Source organism: Filicampus tigris, chromosome 3 (genome assembly GCF_054856515.1).
Source record: "Filicampus tigris isolate MCC_2025a chromosome 3, RoL_Ftig_1.0, whole genome shotgun sequence".
Taxonomy (NCBI): Eukaryota; Metazoa; Chordata; class Actinopteri; order Syngnathiformes; family Syngnathidae; genus Filicampus; species Filicampus tigris.
Genome location: NC_141219.1, coordinates 4,735,298 through 4,747,475, shown reverse-complemented (window position 1 = coordinate 4,747,475; position 12,178 = coordinate 4,735,298). Strand labels below are relative to the sequence as shown.

Genomic DNA, 12,178 nt, shown 5'->3' with positions numbered 1-12,178 from the left:
GTCACGTCAGGTTGTTGTGGTCGTAGTCCAATCATGTCCAAACTAAAAGTGAAAACGTGTCCTCCCCCGGCAGTGACGTGTGCGAGGCCATGGAGTACCTGGAAGCCAACAACTTTGTCCACAGAGACCTGGCGGCCCGCAACGTACTGGTGTCGGACGACAACATCGCCAAGGTCAGCGACTTTGGGCTGACCAAGGAGGCCTCCTCCATACAGGACACCGCCAAGCTCCCCGTCAAATGGACCTCGCCTGAGGCGCTGAGGGAGAAGGTGAAAAGTGTTTTCAGTCCGTTTTATGTGACAGTCCGCTAGCTTAGCTTAGCATCAAGTTGACTCGCTCTGGCATCGTTTTTTTTTTGGTTTTTTTTTTTTTGTCCCCTGTAGAGGTTTTCCACCAAGTCAGACGTTTGGAGTTATGGAATCCTCCTCTGGGAGATCTACTCCTTCGGCCGTGTGCCTTACCCTCGAATTGTGAGTACCTTGAATGAATTGTGGTTGTGTGTGTCTATTTGGGATGTCACACTATTCTCAATGTCACGCTAGTAAGAGTTGGCACAGAATAAGTAAGTGCATAACAAATATCAGCCAGATCCATCCAATAGTTCCTGAGAAATCTAACATTATTAGTCAAATCGTCCAATTCTATTCCAAAGTCCCAGTTACCATGGCAACCAATGCTAATATTTTCAAATTTTCTGTATTTGTCAAGTTACGTTATGGGCTCATACAATGTCAAAATGTGAATAGAATTGTTCCATTATTTTCCTTTTTGGGGGAAAAAGTTCACCCTTTTAAAAAATAAAAACATTTTCTGGTCAATTTATGCTCGTTAAGGGCTTAAATGAGCATTTTCAAAATGAATTCAGAATTGAATTCCGTGTGGCCAAGTACATTCATGTGTAAATTTTTGAAGAGATGTGTTGAGAAATAATGAAGTTAAACTGTTTTACTCCAATTTGAAGATGCTTTTTTTTTTTTTGCCCACATATTCTGTTGACAAAAAGGACAAAAGTGTTCCCCACACAAAAAGATCAATCTCCAGAACGCTTCATCCAAATGTCAAAATTCTTTGTGCATTCTACTCAAGTTAAAGTGGCCATTCCAACCAGATTTTGCATTTTGACCGTTTTCATTTTTGTGAAGTCCTGTCACATTGCTGCTTTTCCTGTCACATTGCTGATTTCGGGGGCTATAGTGTACTGGAGTCGTATATTGGATTATCCTTTGTACCTGAACTACGTATGCATGGTACTTCACGACTGTGAGGTCTTGGCCTGCAGGTGGCAGCATTGTTCACTTTTGCACATCTCTTCTCTCCTGCCTGGCAGCCGCTGAAAGAGGTAGTGCCCCGCGTGGAGAAGGGCTACAAGATGGACGCCCCCGACGGCTGCCCGCCCGTGGTGTACGACCTGATGAAGCAGTGCTGGACCCTCGACGCGGCGGTGCGGCCGTCCTTCCGCATGCTTAGGGAGAAGCTGCAGCATATCCGGGCCAAGGAGCTCTACCTGTGAAGCGGCTGGCGGGCGGGAGGGTAGCGACGATAGGGGTGGGCAGTTTGGTGAGGGCGGGATTCAAATCCAAGGGACCACAGCGAGCTTTCCTCCCGCCACCCCTTGATGCCCGCCAGCTTCTCTTAAAGGACCCACTTCCTGTTGGTGTTGTAAAGCTTTTGCCCAGTTCGCCACTCTTTTACTTTCTTCTCGCTCCTCCTCTTCCTCTCCACCTCTGTTGAACACGGTATTAAGTGGAGGGGAGGCTGGCCTTTTCCTCCACCTTTGTCAGGTGCTCGCTCTACCACGCCGCCCCTTCCCCATCCGCCCCTTGCATGTCCCACTGCCGCCTCAGTCTCTCGCCCTCCTCCCTCTGCTGGCCGTGGTGTCAGGTGTGGGGCCTTCGCTCTGTACCAAAGTGCCTCCAGTCCTCCAGAGCTCCACAAACACACCGCCGCTGTCTTTATTTTTTCATTTTTTTTTAATTGCTTTCTTTTTTCAGGGAGGTTATCAAACCAGTTTTCTAGTGCCGTATCTCTTTCTCCCAATTTTTTTAATTTTTTTTTTCCATGTTGAAACATTTTTCTGGGGTCCAGGAGCCATGATTGGCGGAAATGGAGGAGGGGGCAGGACGAGGACATAGAGCAACCTCTGAACGGTTCGTCATACGTGGGCTTGTTTTTTTATATCAAATATATTTAAAGGATTTAAAAAAAAAAAAAGAAATAAAAAAAAAAAAAAAAAAAGACTGACTGGGGCAGAGAATTTAGTAAAAAAAAAAAAAAAAAAAAGGAAAGGCAGGAGGGGGCGGTGAGGGATGGTGGTGCATGGTGTTTGTGTGTGTGTGTGTGCGCGCAAGTGAGAGAGTGTGCGTGTGCGTGTATGAGAGGCCTTTGGTTCAACTGTCAGTGCTTTCAATGTTCATTGTTTTATTATGCTATCATGAATAAATCATTCCATCTGAGTAGACATGTGAAAGCGCCGCTATCATTGATTTGTGTTGTAAACATATCACGACAGTGCACGCGACAAAGATTCACAGTGCTTCTCTTTTCCTGCATTTTACAGCCATATTCCAAAATACACACGGCACTGTGGCACAAAAAAACATATATTTTTTTTACTAATTTACTGGGAAAAAAAAAATACAAAAATGGAAGTATTAACACACACCTTTTCATGATGGCCTTTGGTGTTGCATTTTGAGGAGGAGAAAAAAAATGAATTTAATCCATTTTGAATAGTCTAACAACAGTTGTGAATACTCTGGTTATGTATATCATATCCTACACAATATTCTCATTCATTATATGTACGTCATCACTATGGTGTACTGTAGTAGGCGTCTGCCCTCCTCGAGGTAGTCCAGAGTCGTGTGTGATGATTCCCAGGGGTCTTTGCGACAGCGGGGCGCCGTTACGTAATGTCGCGACGCCTACGGCCATGACTATCCTGGCCAGTCATGTGCCGCCACTGCCGCCGTTCGGGCAAGACCGGCCGCATCCAGTCATACGTGACCTCGCTGCATACAAATGTGAAGGTATCCTGCCTGAAGGACAAATTACCCATGATGCTTTTTCACAAACACACACGCACACATCTAAACTTCATATGTCCACACAATAGCATTATCCTTTTATATTAACAGTATATGAGTGCGTATATAAATATACTGCATCAATATATATATAGAGAGAGAGAACTGTGTATAAATTTGTGTATGTAAATCTCTCTCTATATATATGTGTATACATATATATATACTGTACTATGTGTGTATGTATATATATATATATATACTGTGTGTATGTATATACATATGTATGTGTATATACATGCATGTGTATATGTATATATATATATGTATATAAAATATATGTATGTATGTATATGGGGGTGCTAGTGAAAGTTCACTAAAACACTATTAGGTGAATTTGTGAATGGCAAACTTATTGCAGTACCAAGATTGACTTGTGAGAGGTCAGCATACATGCCACATGGCTTCCAGACTGCCGGAAGCTACAAAGAAGAAGCGAGTAATCAAACAAATTACTCCCAACACACCACATGATAATCAGCCAGGATTATTTTTCGACTCATCCGACAATTGGACCTTTGCTAACATTAATAGCAAAGGAAAAATCTTCTTATTCGCTAATATGTGTGTACGCTGCCGTAGTTTAATGACAATGACCTCTGCTCCTAACCCTCATGAACACATGTTCATCCTCCCGCATGTTTAAAGGCTTTAAATATGTTGAAATAATCCTGGTGAGCAGTCTTGTGAGGAGGATGTGTGCTAATCTGCGTTTGATAAGAACATGAGCACCTGAGCTTCTGACAGCAGCAACATTACCAAGTGTAATTAATCTCATTACAACTCCTTTTTTTTTTTTTATGTATTTGTTTTTCTTACATCTGCGGTGTGACCGATGCCGGACTTCCGTCGGTGCTGCTGTGACAGAATGAGGCTGACGGCCGAGGTCTTGATGCTATGGGCTCTGTTTCCCAGTTACGCTTTGCATAAGATTTAGGCAAGTCACATGACTCGTCGGCCTGTAAGGCCTGGAATCGGCTCACTCTGCATTAATTCCTTTTTTTTTTTTTTTTTTTTTTTCCACCGTAGGCTATTTGCAACGGCGCAGGTTGACTTCCTCCCACGCATAAGGATTTGGTGAGCGGCTCCGAGGAAGCCGCGGGAAATGAATGTTGATTGAGGGGAGTAGGTTGACGCCGTCAGGAAGCAGCCTGAAATAATGTTGTTTTTTTTTTAGGTTCTAAATTTAGAAGCCCCCTCCCCGCCACCGCGCCCAAAAAAGTTCACTTTTGACTGCCTGCTGCCTTCCACGTAGAGCTTTTGTTGGTGAAGCTGGACAAGTGATTACAATTTCGTGCTTCAACGTAGCCAAATGGCCACTTTTAACCACAGTGGCTGATTTTCTGTCTTTTTAGATGTTGGTTCTTGAGATTTTTTGTGTGTGTGCATGTCTACTCATAATATAAGTGGCAACCATTTCACGTTACCAAGTGAAAGTTGCTTTTGGGCTCAGTATAATTATATGAATAAACCAAAATACAATTTCATAGCTGCTTACTGGGTATTTAACCCACAAATGCTCATAATATATACCGGCAATAACATTTGCTCACTCGCTGCATAATATTTTATTCAGTCAACATTTGTAGCAAGGACGAGGACCATTGAACTAGTGCCACCAGGGTCCCCGCTACCCCACCCCCAAAAATAATGCAAAATGCTTGTTACACAAATGCACAGTGACAGACTTCATCCGAGGCGCAATTTTTAATTCCCAGTGTGCATGCGCACCTGTGCACCCCTGATTATACAGTAGTGTGTGAATACTAGAATGTAAAGCTCATTGACTGTGTTCATTTTAACAGTTGACTGGAGTCCTTTCTGACTGTTGACTGTGATGTCTGCTGTTGTGCACGTGCTCCGTGCCGTGATGTAACTTCCCGGCTGGCCGGCGGCGGGCATGTTGGCCGCCTTTTGACTTTGGCAAATATCAAGGTCCTCCCCCGAGTCGCGTCGGAACATGTTTTTTTTTCTGCGCCGCTTGTCAGCATGAATTTGCATTGCGCTCTCTACATTTCACCTCCTCTTCCCTCCCTCTAGCATGCTGCTTGCAATGCACGCAGGAAGACAAGGGAAGGGCCAACGGCCCCGCTGCTCCTCCGAGTCGCTGTGTCGCGTCCCCTGAACTGCAGCAGCCACAGAAGACGCAGCTCCGATTATTACCAGATGTGTATGCCGCTTCTTAGTGGCATTACACGGAGAAAAGGTAACGCAGTCGATTTTGGTCAAGATTCAGATAAAGGTGGCCACTTTATTACTTTGTGTAAGTGTCTGACCACAGTTTTCCTTTTTCTTTTTTTCCCAGAAGTTCGCAATTAGCATTGCTAGCATGCAAAACTGTTTCCATCAACACAGAAATTGAAGGTGTGTTAGAAAAAAATCCAGGACAAGTGTGGCGGAATATGTGGCTCAAACCCAAACTAGTACATGTTTTCTTCCTCACCGTGGCCCAAATGATCAACCAGTGTGTTTACAAAGAGGGTTGTATAACCAGCTAACAGCCAAACCCATTAGCGTAAATATGCTAGCTAATGAAACCAATAAATGCCTTACGGTGAGACTGTGTTACATTAACTTTTTAGCTCAAACATGCTAATAAACATGCTAATAAATGTAACCAGCCAATAATACATAATAATATTAAACATGCTCATAAATGTAACCAGCCAATAATACATAATAATATTAGTACAGGAGTTGTACAAGTACTTCTTTTACCATAGTCTTTACTTTACAAGTATCTGAACCTATCGGTTTTTCTATATATCAACGCAAGCATTTTTTTTGCAAGCCCACTAGTTGAAAAAGGGCATTCTGATAAATATTGCGTTTGTGGAATAAGTGTTAATCCACTCGTTTTTAGCCAGCTCCGGGGGCGGCCATTTTGTCTTCTGTCGACTGAAAATGACATCACAACTGCTCACAAAGACCAATCCCGGCTCAGATTCAGAAAACAGGTCAGCCGTGATTGGTCGTTGTGAGCAGTTGTGATATCATTTTCAGTCGACAGAAGACAAAATGGCCGCCCCCAGAGATGGTTGGAAACGAGTGGATTCACACTTATTCCACAAACGCAAAATTAATCAGAATGCCAAGTTTCAACTAGTGGGCCTGCTGGGAACATATTCTTGAAAAAAAAACATGTTTGGGTTGACCGCGTTAAATACAGACTAATTTTGCCACTTCCAGATCGGCAAATACAGTTTGACTTCCAGTATAATATTACATTGGAAGTATTACATGACTCACCAAGCTAAAACAGTTAAATAATATCTCTCTTAAATGGCCATTCCCTACCAGTAATAATGAAGATAGATTCTCTTGTCTCTATTTTAGTTCGAAGCCATCACAGCTACGCCGGCTGGCTATGTGATCTGCACACCAAATGGCGGCAAACATCACCTGCCAACATTTTGTATTTTGTTCATTGAAGTTACCGAGAGAGGCCCGGCCGCCATTTGTCGACACTGCTGTGCAACGTTTCTTGGCCGGCCCTCAAGGACGACGAGTCACTGCTACGCGTGAGGCGCATCGTGACGGCGAGGCGCGTCCACTCGTCTCACGTCTTATTGTCGTGGCGACGGCTTCTGGCAGGCTGCCTGAGCAGATGATGTCTTTTTGCACCTCCGACGGGAGGAAGCGCTCCACTTGGCAGAGCTTTAGACGCCACACTGCAAAGAGGACGTGCGAATTGGCTCCAAAAATGAATTTCAAGTAGCTGTCAGAATGTTCGTATGGAAGCAGCCGGTTAGCGATTAAGACTCCCAGGGTGTCTGCAGGTTTCCAATACCTGGCGAAACAATTTGCTAAATCATGAAAATGAAGTTGCCACTATTAGTTGTCACGTATGTGGACGTTCAGTTTGTTGTGGACTCGAAAGTCTTCACTGCTGACCAAAACGCACACTTGTAAGTTTGTTGAAGGTTAAATTGTCTTCAGTGTTTTCAAAAGCACATTACATTTGTCGAAGACTTAAATTTCCAGGCGATATTTTCAACGCGCCAGTTTTTTAGACTCCAAATTTTGTGTTTTCGAAAACAAAAACCTCACATGAGGTTGTAATAACTTAAATGGTCTTTGATGTTTACGAAAACACGTTTCTTAAGCCCGGGTCACACGGCAGCGTAAGCGTCCTGATTTTAGCATATATTTTAAAATATATGAATAAGAATACTGTATATATAATATATATGAATAATAGCTCGTGTGTCCAGCAAGGGGGCCATGTCGTGACGAAAGTGAATGCGTCCTCTCTCTCTCTCTCTCTCTCGAAGTGACCCGTCTCTTCGTGGATGACTCGGCGAGGGCCCGAGGAGGACGTAACGTAAACGCTTGTGACACATGAGGAGCGGCGGCCGAGCGTGAGTAATGTTGGAGGTTCACGAAATGTCGCCAAGACTGCAGATAAAAAGTGCACACTCGACCACTTGTCACAACCCGACATTATTGTTGGATGTTACCACCTTCCTGCTTTGGATGCTGACTTCACTTCCTGTGGGTGTTCTTTCTCATCTCACCTTTTCATTCTTCTTATAAGACGCTTTGTTGATGCCACTTAAAAAAACCTCAAAAAAAAAAAACCTATAAATCTGAATTTAGATACATTTTCCTGACAATTTTTGGGCTTAGTTGAAAGACAAGGGAGCTCGGCTTCATTGTTTACGAAAACAGGGATATTAGTTTATCTGATAGTTAATAATAATTCATCATTGAATAATATTATATAGGATGTAATATAGTAACATATTTAGTAATATTTATGAAGTAAGGGTTAGGTTCAGCAACGGAGGGATTTTTGTTCTGAAAATAAATAAAATGAAAATTTATATAAATTAACATGCATAGTAAAATCCATATTTTGCAAGTTTTTATAGGTAACTTAAAATAAAAAAATGAAGTACCTCAAAAACCTGATGTGCCAGAAAAAAAATTATGACATGTTTAGGGACACAAAACCCTCTCAGATTAGAATTTGCTGTACACACATTAAGTGGTTCCACTGTTTTTTTTTTTTTTTTTTAATTTTTCAAAATTTTCATCATATTTCCTTGAAAGCAAAATACATTTTCCAAAAAATGACTAAGTGACACTGTATGCTTTTTGAATGTACAGTATGTCATCTGATCACGTGTGTGGCTGAGTTGTTTGTTCTGTCATTCATGCAGCATGGTGTAAATCCAGCGTGAAGTGTGAATAGAATGTACCCAAGGGGATTAGCAGTTTACAAAAAATAAATAAATCACACCACACAAAATGAGCATCCAGCTTGTAAATAAAAGCATATTCCTCGAATGGAGGCTCGTAAAGACCCCTGGACTTTCCTCTTGACCCTACGGTCCTGTGCACCAACGGGCCAGAAGTGCACACAAATGGGGGGGTGTGGGCCCGGCAGCGTGTCACCGCGGGGCGGGGGGAGACCCAGATGAGCACTCAGCGGCGCTAATGCCGAAAAAAAAAAAAATGCCTTGGACTGCTATGCAAGGAATGTGGCTTATTTATTGATATATGTTATTATTTGTTAAAATAAATTGTCCCTTTTTTTTTTTTATGTTGTCATTTTCACGTTTTTACACTGTTGAACCTTCTGTGCTGTGATGTAACAGCATGTCTGCAGCTCCCAGCTCCTTCATTAAGGCAATATGCGTCATGCCACTGCACATGTGCTAGCCTGTTAGCCGTTAGCACACACATCTCAGCCAGAGGTCAAACATGCCACTTTCATTTTTTTTTTCTTTTTTTTTTTTTTCTTTGGGGTTGGTTCCTGCTTTAATGGATCACTGCTTTAATGGCCGCCGTGCTTTTGGCCGTGTGTCCCCATTTGGGCTCTTTATCTGCGGGTGTTGACGCTTGAGTGGGAAAAGCAGCTATTAGCATTGTGTTGTGTTGTCGCGCTCCATGCACTCGGCCTTGTTGCGTAATGGCTTGATTAATTTGGGGAAATGGTCGTCCTCATTACTTTGGTGGGGAGGGGGAGGCGCTCAGCAGACACTTCATTAAGCACACGTGCATAATGTAATGAGAACATTTAGGAGAGCCTTATACAAGCTTTTGCAAATACAATATAGTCAGAGCTGGGCATTTTCCGAAAAATTGTAAATTGTAACCGTAAAATTGTAATTGTGACCTACAGGCAGAGTACCCGTAGCCGTCCGTTTATCAGCCGTTTTATCCAGCCGGACCAAATAGTAATCACCTATAGGCCGGTCCGACTATCATTTTAGACAGGATTCCGTTAGCGTTTCCGACTACCAACTTTGACACACAACCACGTGTTTTCTCTCCCGGGGCTAAAGGGCTGCTTGACAGATACATAGAGGGGCTGAGAATATAATTGATAAATACATTTTAGAATATCAAATAAAATGCTGGAGTGCTCCCTCCTGCAACACACCTGATTCAAATGACCAGGACAGTTTACATTATCATTCATATTTCCCTCATGAGATGGAGAAAGTATCTATCCATACCTGACTCACACATATATTTAATTTACATTTTAGTAAATATATGGTTTAGAATTTAGTTTGAATGCACTTGAATCATGATTTAATTACTGGTAATCATTTAAAAAAAAAATTGAATATGTTGCACCTTATGATATCCCTCCACTATTTCTTCCACATGAGGCAATGATTTAGCGCTGAAGGACGGATTTGATTTATTTCTTAATAAATGACAGCGTGTGTGTTTTGTGCATTGCAGCATGTGTGACCTCAGCGCAGTTAAATTGCTTTATGTAAGCGTGACACGCAGCTTTTTTTTTTTTTTTTTTTTCTTCCCTCCCTGTCTGTGCAGCCCTGAGGAGCTTTTTGCGTCACGCGACCTCCACCATTCCATTCAAGCTGCACCAATGACGGCTCGACTCATACGCAATCGCAAGTTCCGAATCAGTCAAGTGAGTCACGAGAACCAGAAAACTGGACAATAGTGGCAGTTTTTTTGTTTTTTTTGTTTTTAAACGATAAGAGGAAGCAGTTGTCAGAAAGATTTCGTCAGATATTTAGTGCGATAATAGACTGTGAAAGCCACCCTGTCAATCACAGCAGATGACTGCCATTTGTGTGATGTTCTTTGTAGGAAAAAAAAAGAAGTGTGAAAAGCTCAATTATGGAACGTCTCTGGCAGAAACAACATCCGATCATGTTGGCAGAATTGCCGTTGGTACTGCGTTTTGCATTTAGAGCAATATAGGTAGACGCCCCTCGCCCCCCAAAATCACCCTTAAAAATGTGTGCAAAATACGCTTCCCCAATTTGCTGATTTGAATGAATAAAGATTTAAAACATACCAATAGCGTGTAAATGCTTTTAAAAACTATGGTCGTTTACCATAGCTATGATTAAGCTCTTTCAGAGGATATTGAAAGTCAAGACTTTATCAAGAAAAACTTGATAAGTATACAGCAAAATCCCCCCATTATTAGCCATCTCCGGGGGGCGGCCATTTTGTCACTTCTGTCAACTGGAAATGACATCACAACTGCTCAGGTAACGACCAATCACGGCTGACCTGTTTTCTGAAGCTTAGCCGTGATTGGTCGTTATCTGAGCCCTGAGCATTTGTGATGTCATTTTCAGTGGACAGAAGTGACAAAATGGCTGCCCCCTGAGATGGCTAAAAATGGGTGGATTTTGATGCTTCAATCATATTACGTAAACGCAAAATGCCTTGTTTCAACTAGTGAACTTGCATAGAACATATTCTTGAAAAAAATATGTTTGGGTTGACTTGCTCTTTTAAGCATAATAGCACCTGAGGCTTCATGACTGTTAAGTCAGTCACAAACGACACATTGAAATGTGAAACTACAGTAATCGTTTGCGTGAACGTATTAAATGGCTGCAATGCACTGCTTGGCGCATTATGGCCTTTCTCAGGTTTATTTGAGCTCACTAACTTGAGTCCGATTGGTCCATCACACAAATGCAGGAAGAAGCTTGGCGCGCCGCCATGTTGTCAGCGTGGGGAGTAACGCTAACGTGCGCGGGCGTCCTGTCGATTCAGTCCAACGTCGCGTCCCACCTCGGGAGATTTGACGGCTCAGCTCACCTTTGACCGCAGCCGCCACAAAAAGGCGAGACGCTCCGATTGAGCCAATTTAATTGAAATCGGTGAGCGGAAGAAGGCTCTGAGACTTCGGGGGGGGGGGGGGGTCTGCTACCGAAAGGACTCCAGCAGGGATGAAGATGACACAGTTGCCTTGGGGGAGGGAAAGGCCGGATTCAGCAGAGCATTGTGAGACATTTTTCGGCGGATTCGGTCAGAGCTCGTGTCGTTTTGGCCGGGACGAAGGGGCCACGTGAGGTCGACCGGAGACATTTAGCAAAAAAGTCCGATTTGATGTAAGCTCTGTGAGGTGCACGGTGTTTACTTCTATAACGCGAGAACAAGCTCTCGGAAAACACAGCGAGGATTCACAGTCCGTTTATTGATAAGAATTGAAACCCTAACCGTGGCGTCAAACCCGAGTTTGTAACCGTAACCGTAACACGGGCTACGTTTACAAGGACGACATTTCTTCCATCATGAACAGAGTTCGGATTAAAATTATGATCGGATGCACTGTTTTCCTGGGCGATAAAAATATTGATCCGATTAGGACTTGTGTGTTCGTGCAACACACATTCGATCGGAACAAATTATTTTGACATGCGCAGATTGATCAAATATACCGGAAGTCGAAGCCGTAGCGACGTCCGTGTCAACAAAACATCGCTCCGTCCTTTTCTGTTTACGTTATTTCACATATTTTTCCCCTTTGCGCTGTTACGCGTTAACACTTCCTAATCTTTCGCTCGCTTTGCTTCTACTAGCTCCCGGGAATAACAGAAACATTTATACTGACGTCACAGACATGCACAATAAACGCGGTTTGTTCCGTAATTTCGGAGTAAGTGTTTTCATGGGCGACGATCGGATTATCAATCAATGTAAACCACCCCTTTTGTTTGGATCAAAATCTTTATCGGAATGAGTTTGATCGGGTCGGAATAATCCGAATGGGGTGTGAAGCATTTTGATTCTGATCAGGCATTTAATCCGAATAAATGTGTCCATGTAAACGTAGCCACTGTCTCGCAACCCTAAATTGC

General features: G+C 42.9%; 1 protein-coding gene and 2 long non-coding RNA genes across 4 annotated transcripts in view; 2 read left to right on the top strand and 1 right to left on the bottom strand.

The window, feature by feature from the left end:
* The window catches only part of cskl (c-src tyrosine kinase-like), a 42,713-nt gene extending 40,255 nt beyond the window's left edge, over positions 1 to 2,458 (top strand). For both annotated transcript variants that reach the window (XM_086024757.1, XM_086024756.1), the window contains exons 11-13: positions 74 to 269; positions 384 to 470; positions 1,328 to 2,458. In XM_086024757.1, the coding sequence (XP_085880883.1) occupies positions 74 to 269; positions 384 to 470; positions 1,328 to 1,510 (466 nt within the window). In that variant the 3' untranslated portion in view covers positions 1,511 to 2,458. The remainder of the gene's footprint in view (positions 1 to 73; positions 270 to 383; positions 471 to 1,327) is intronic.
* Positions 2,459 to 2,814: 356 nt separating this feature from the next.
* On the bottom strand, positions 2,815 to 3,998 carry LOC147149629 (uncharacterized). Its single transcript, XR_015086028.1, has 3 exons — positions 3,906 to 3,998; positions 3,451 to 3,508; positions 2,815 to 3,038 (listed from the first exon to the last, which is right to left on the bottom strand). It is a non-coding gene; the product is annotated as an uncharacterized LOC147149629 (long non-coding RNA).
* A 959-nt stretch (positions 3,999 to 4,957) lies between these two features.
* Positions 4,958 to 10,433, top strand: LOC147149628 (uncharacterized). The gene is made up of 4 exons (XR_015086027.1): positions 4,958 to 5,021; positions 5,127 to 5,292; positions 7,361 to 7,447; positions 9,882 to 10,433. It is a non-coding gene; the product is annotated as an uncharacterized LOC147149628 (long non-coding RNA).
* Positions 10,434 to 12,178: the final 1,745 nt, after the last annotated feature.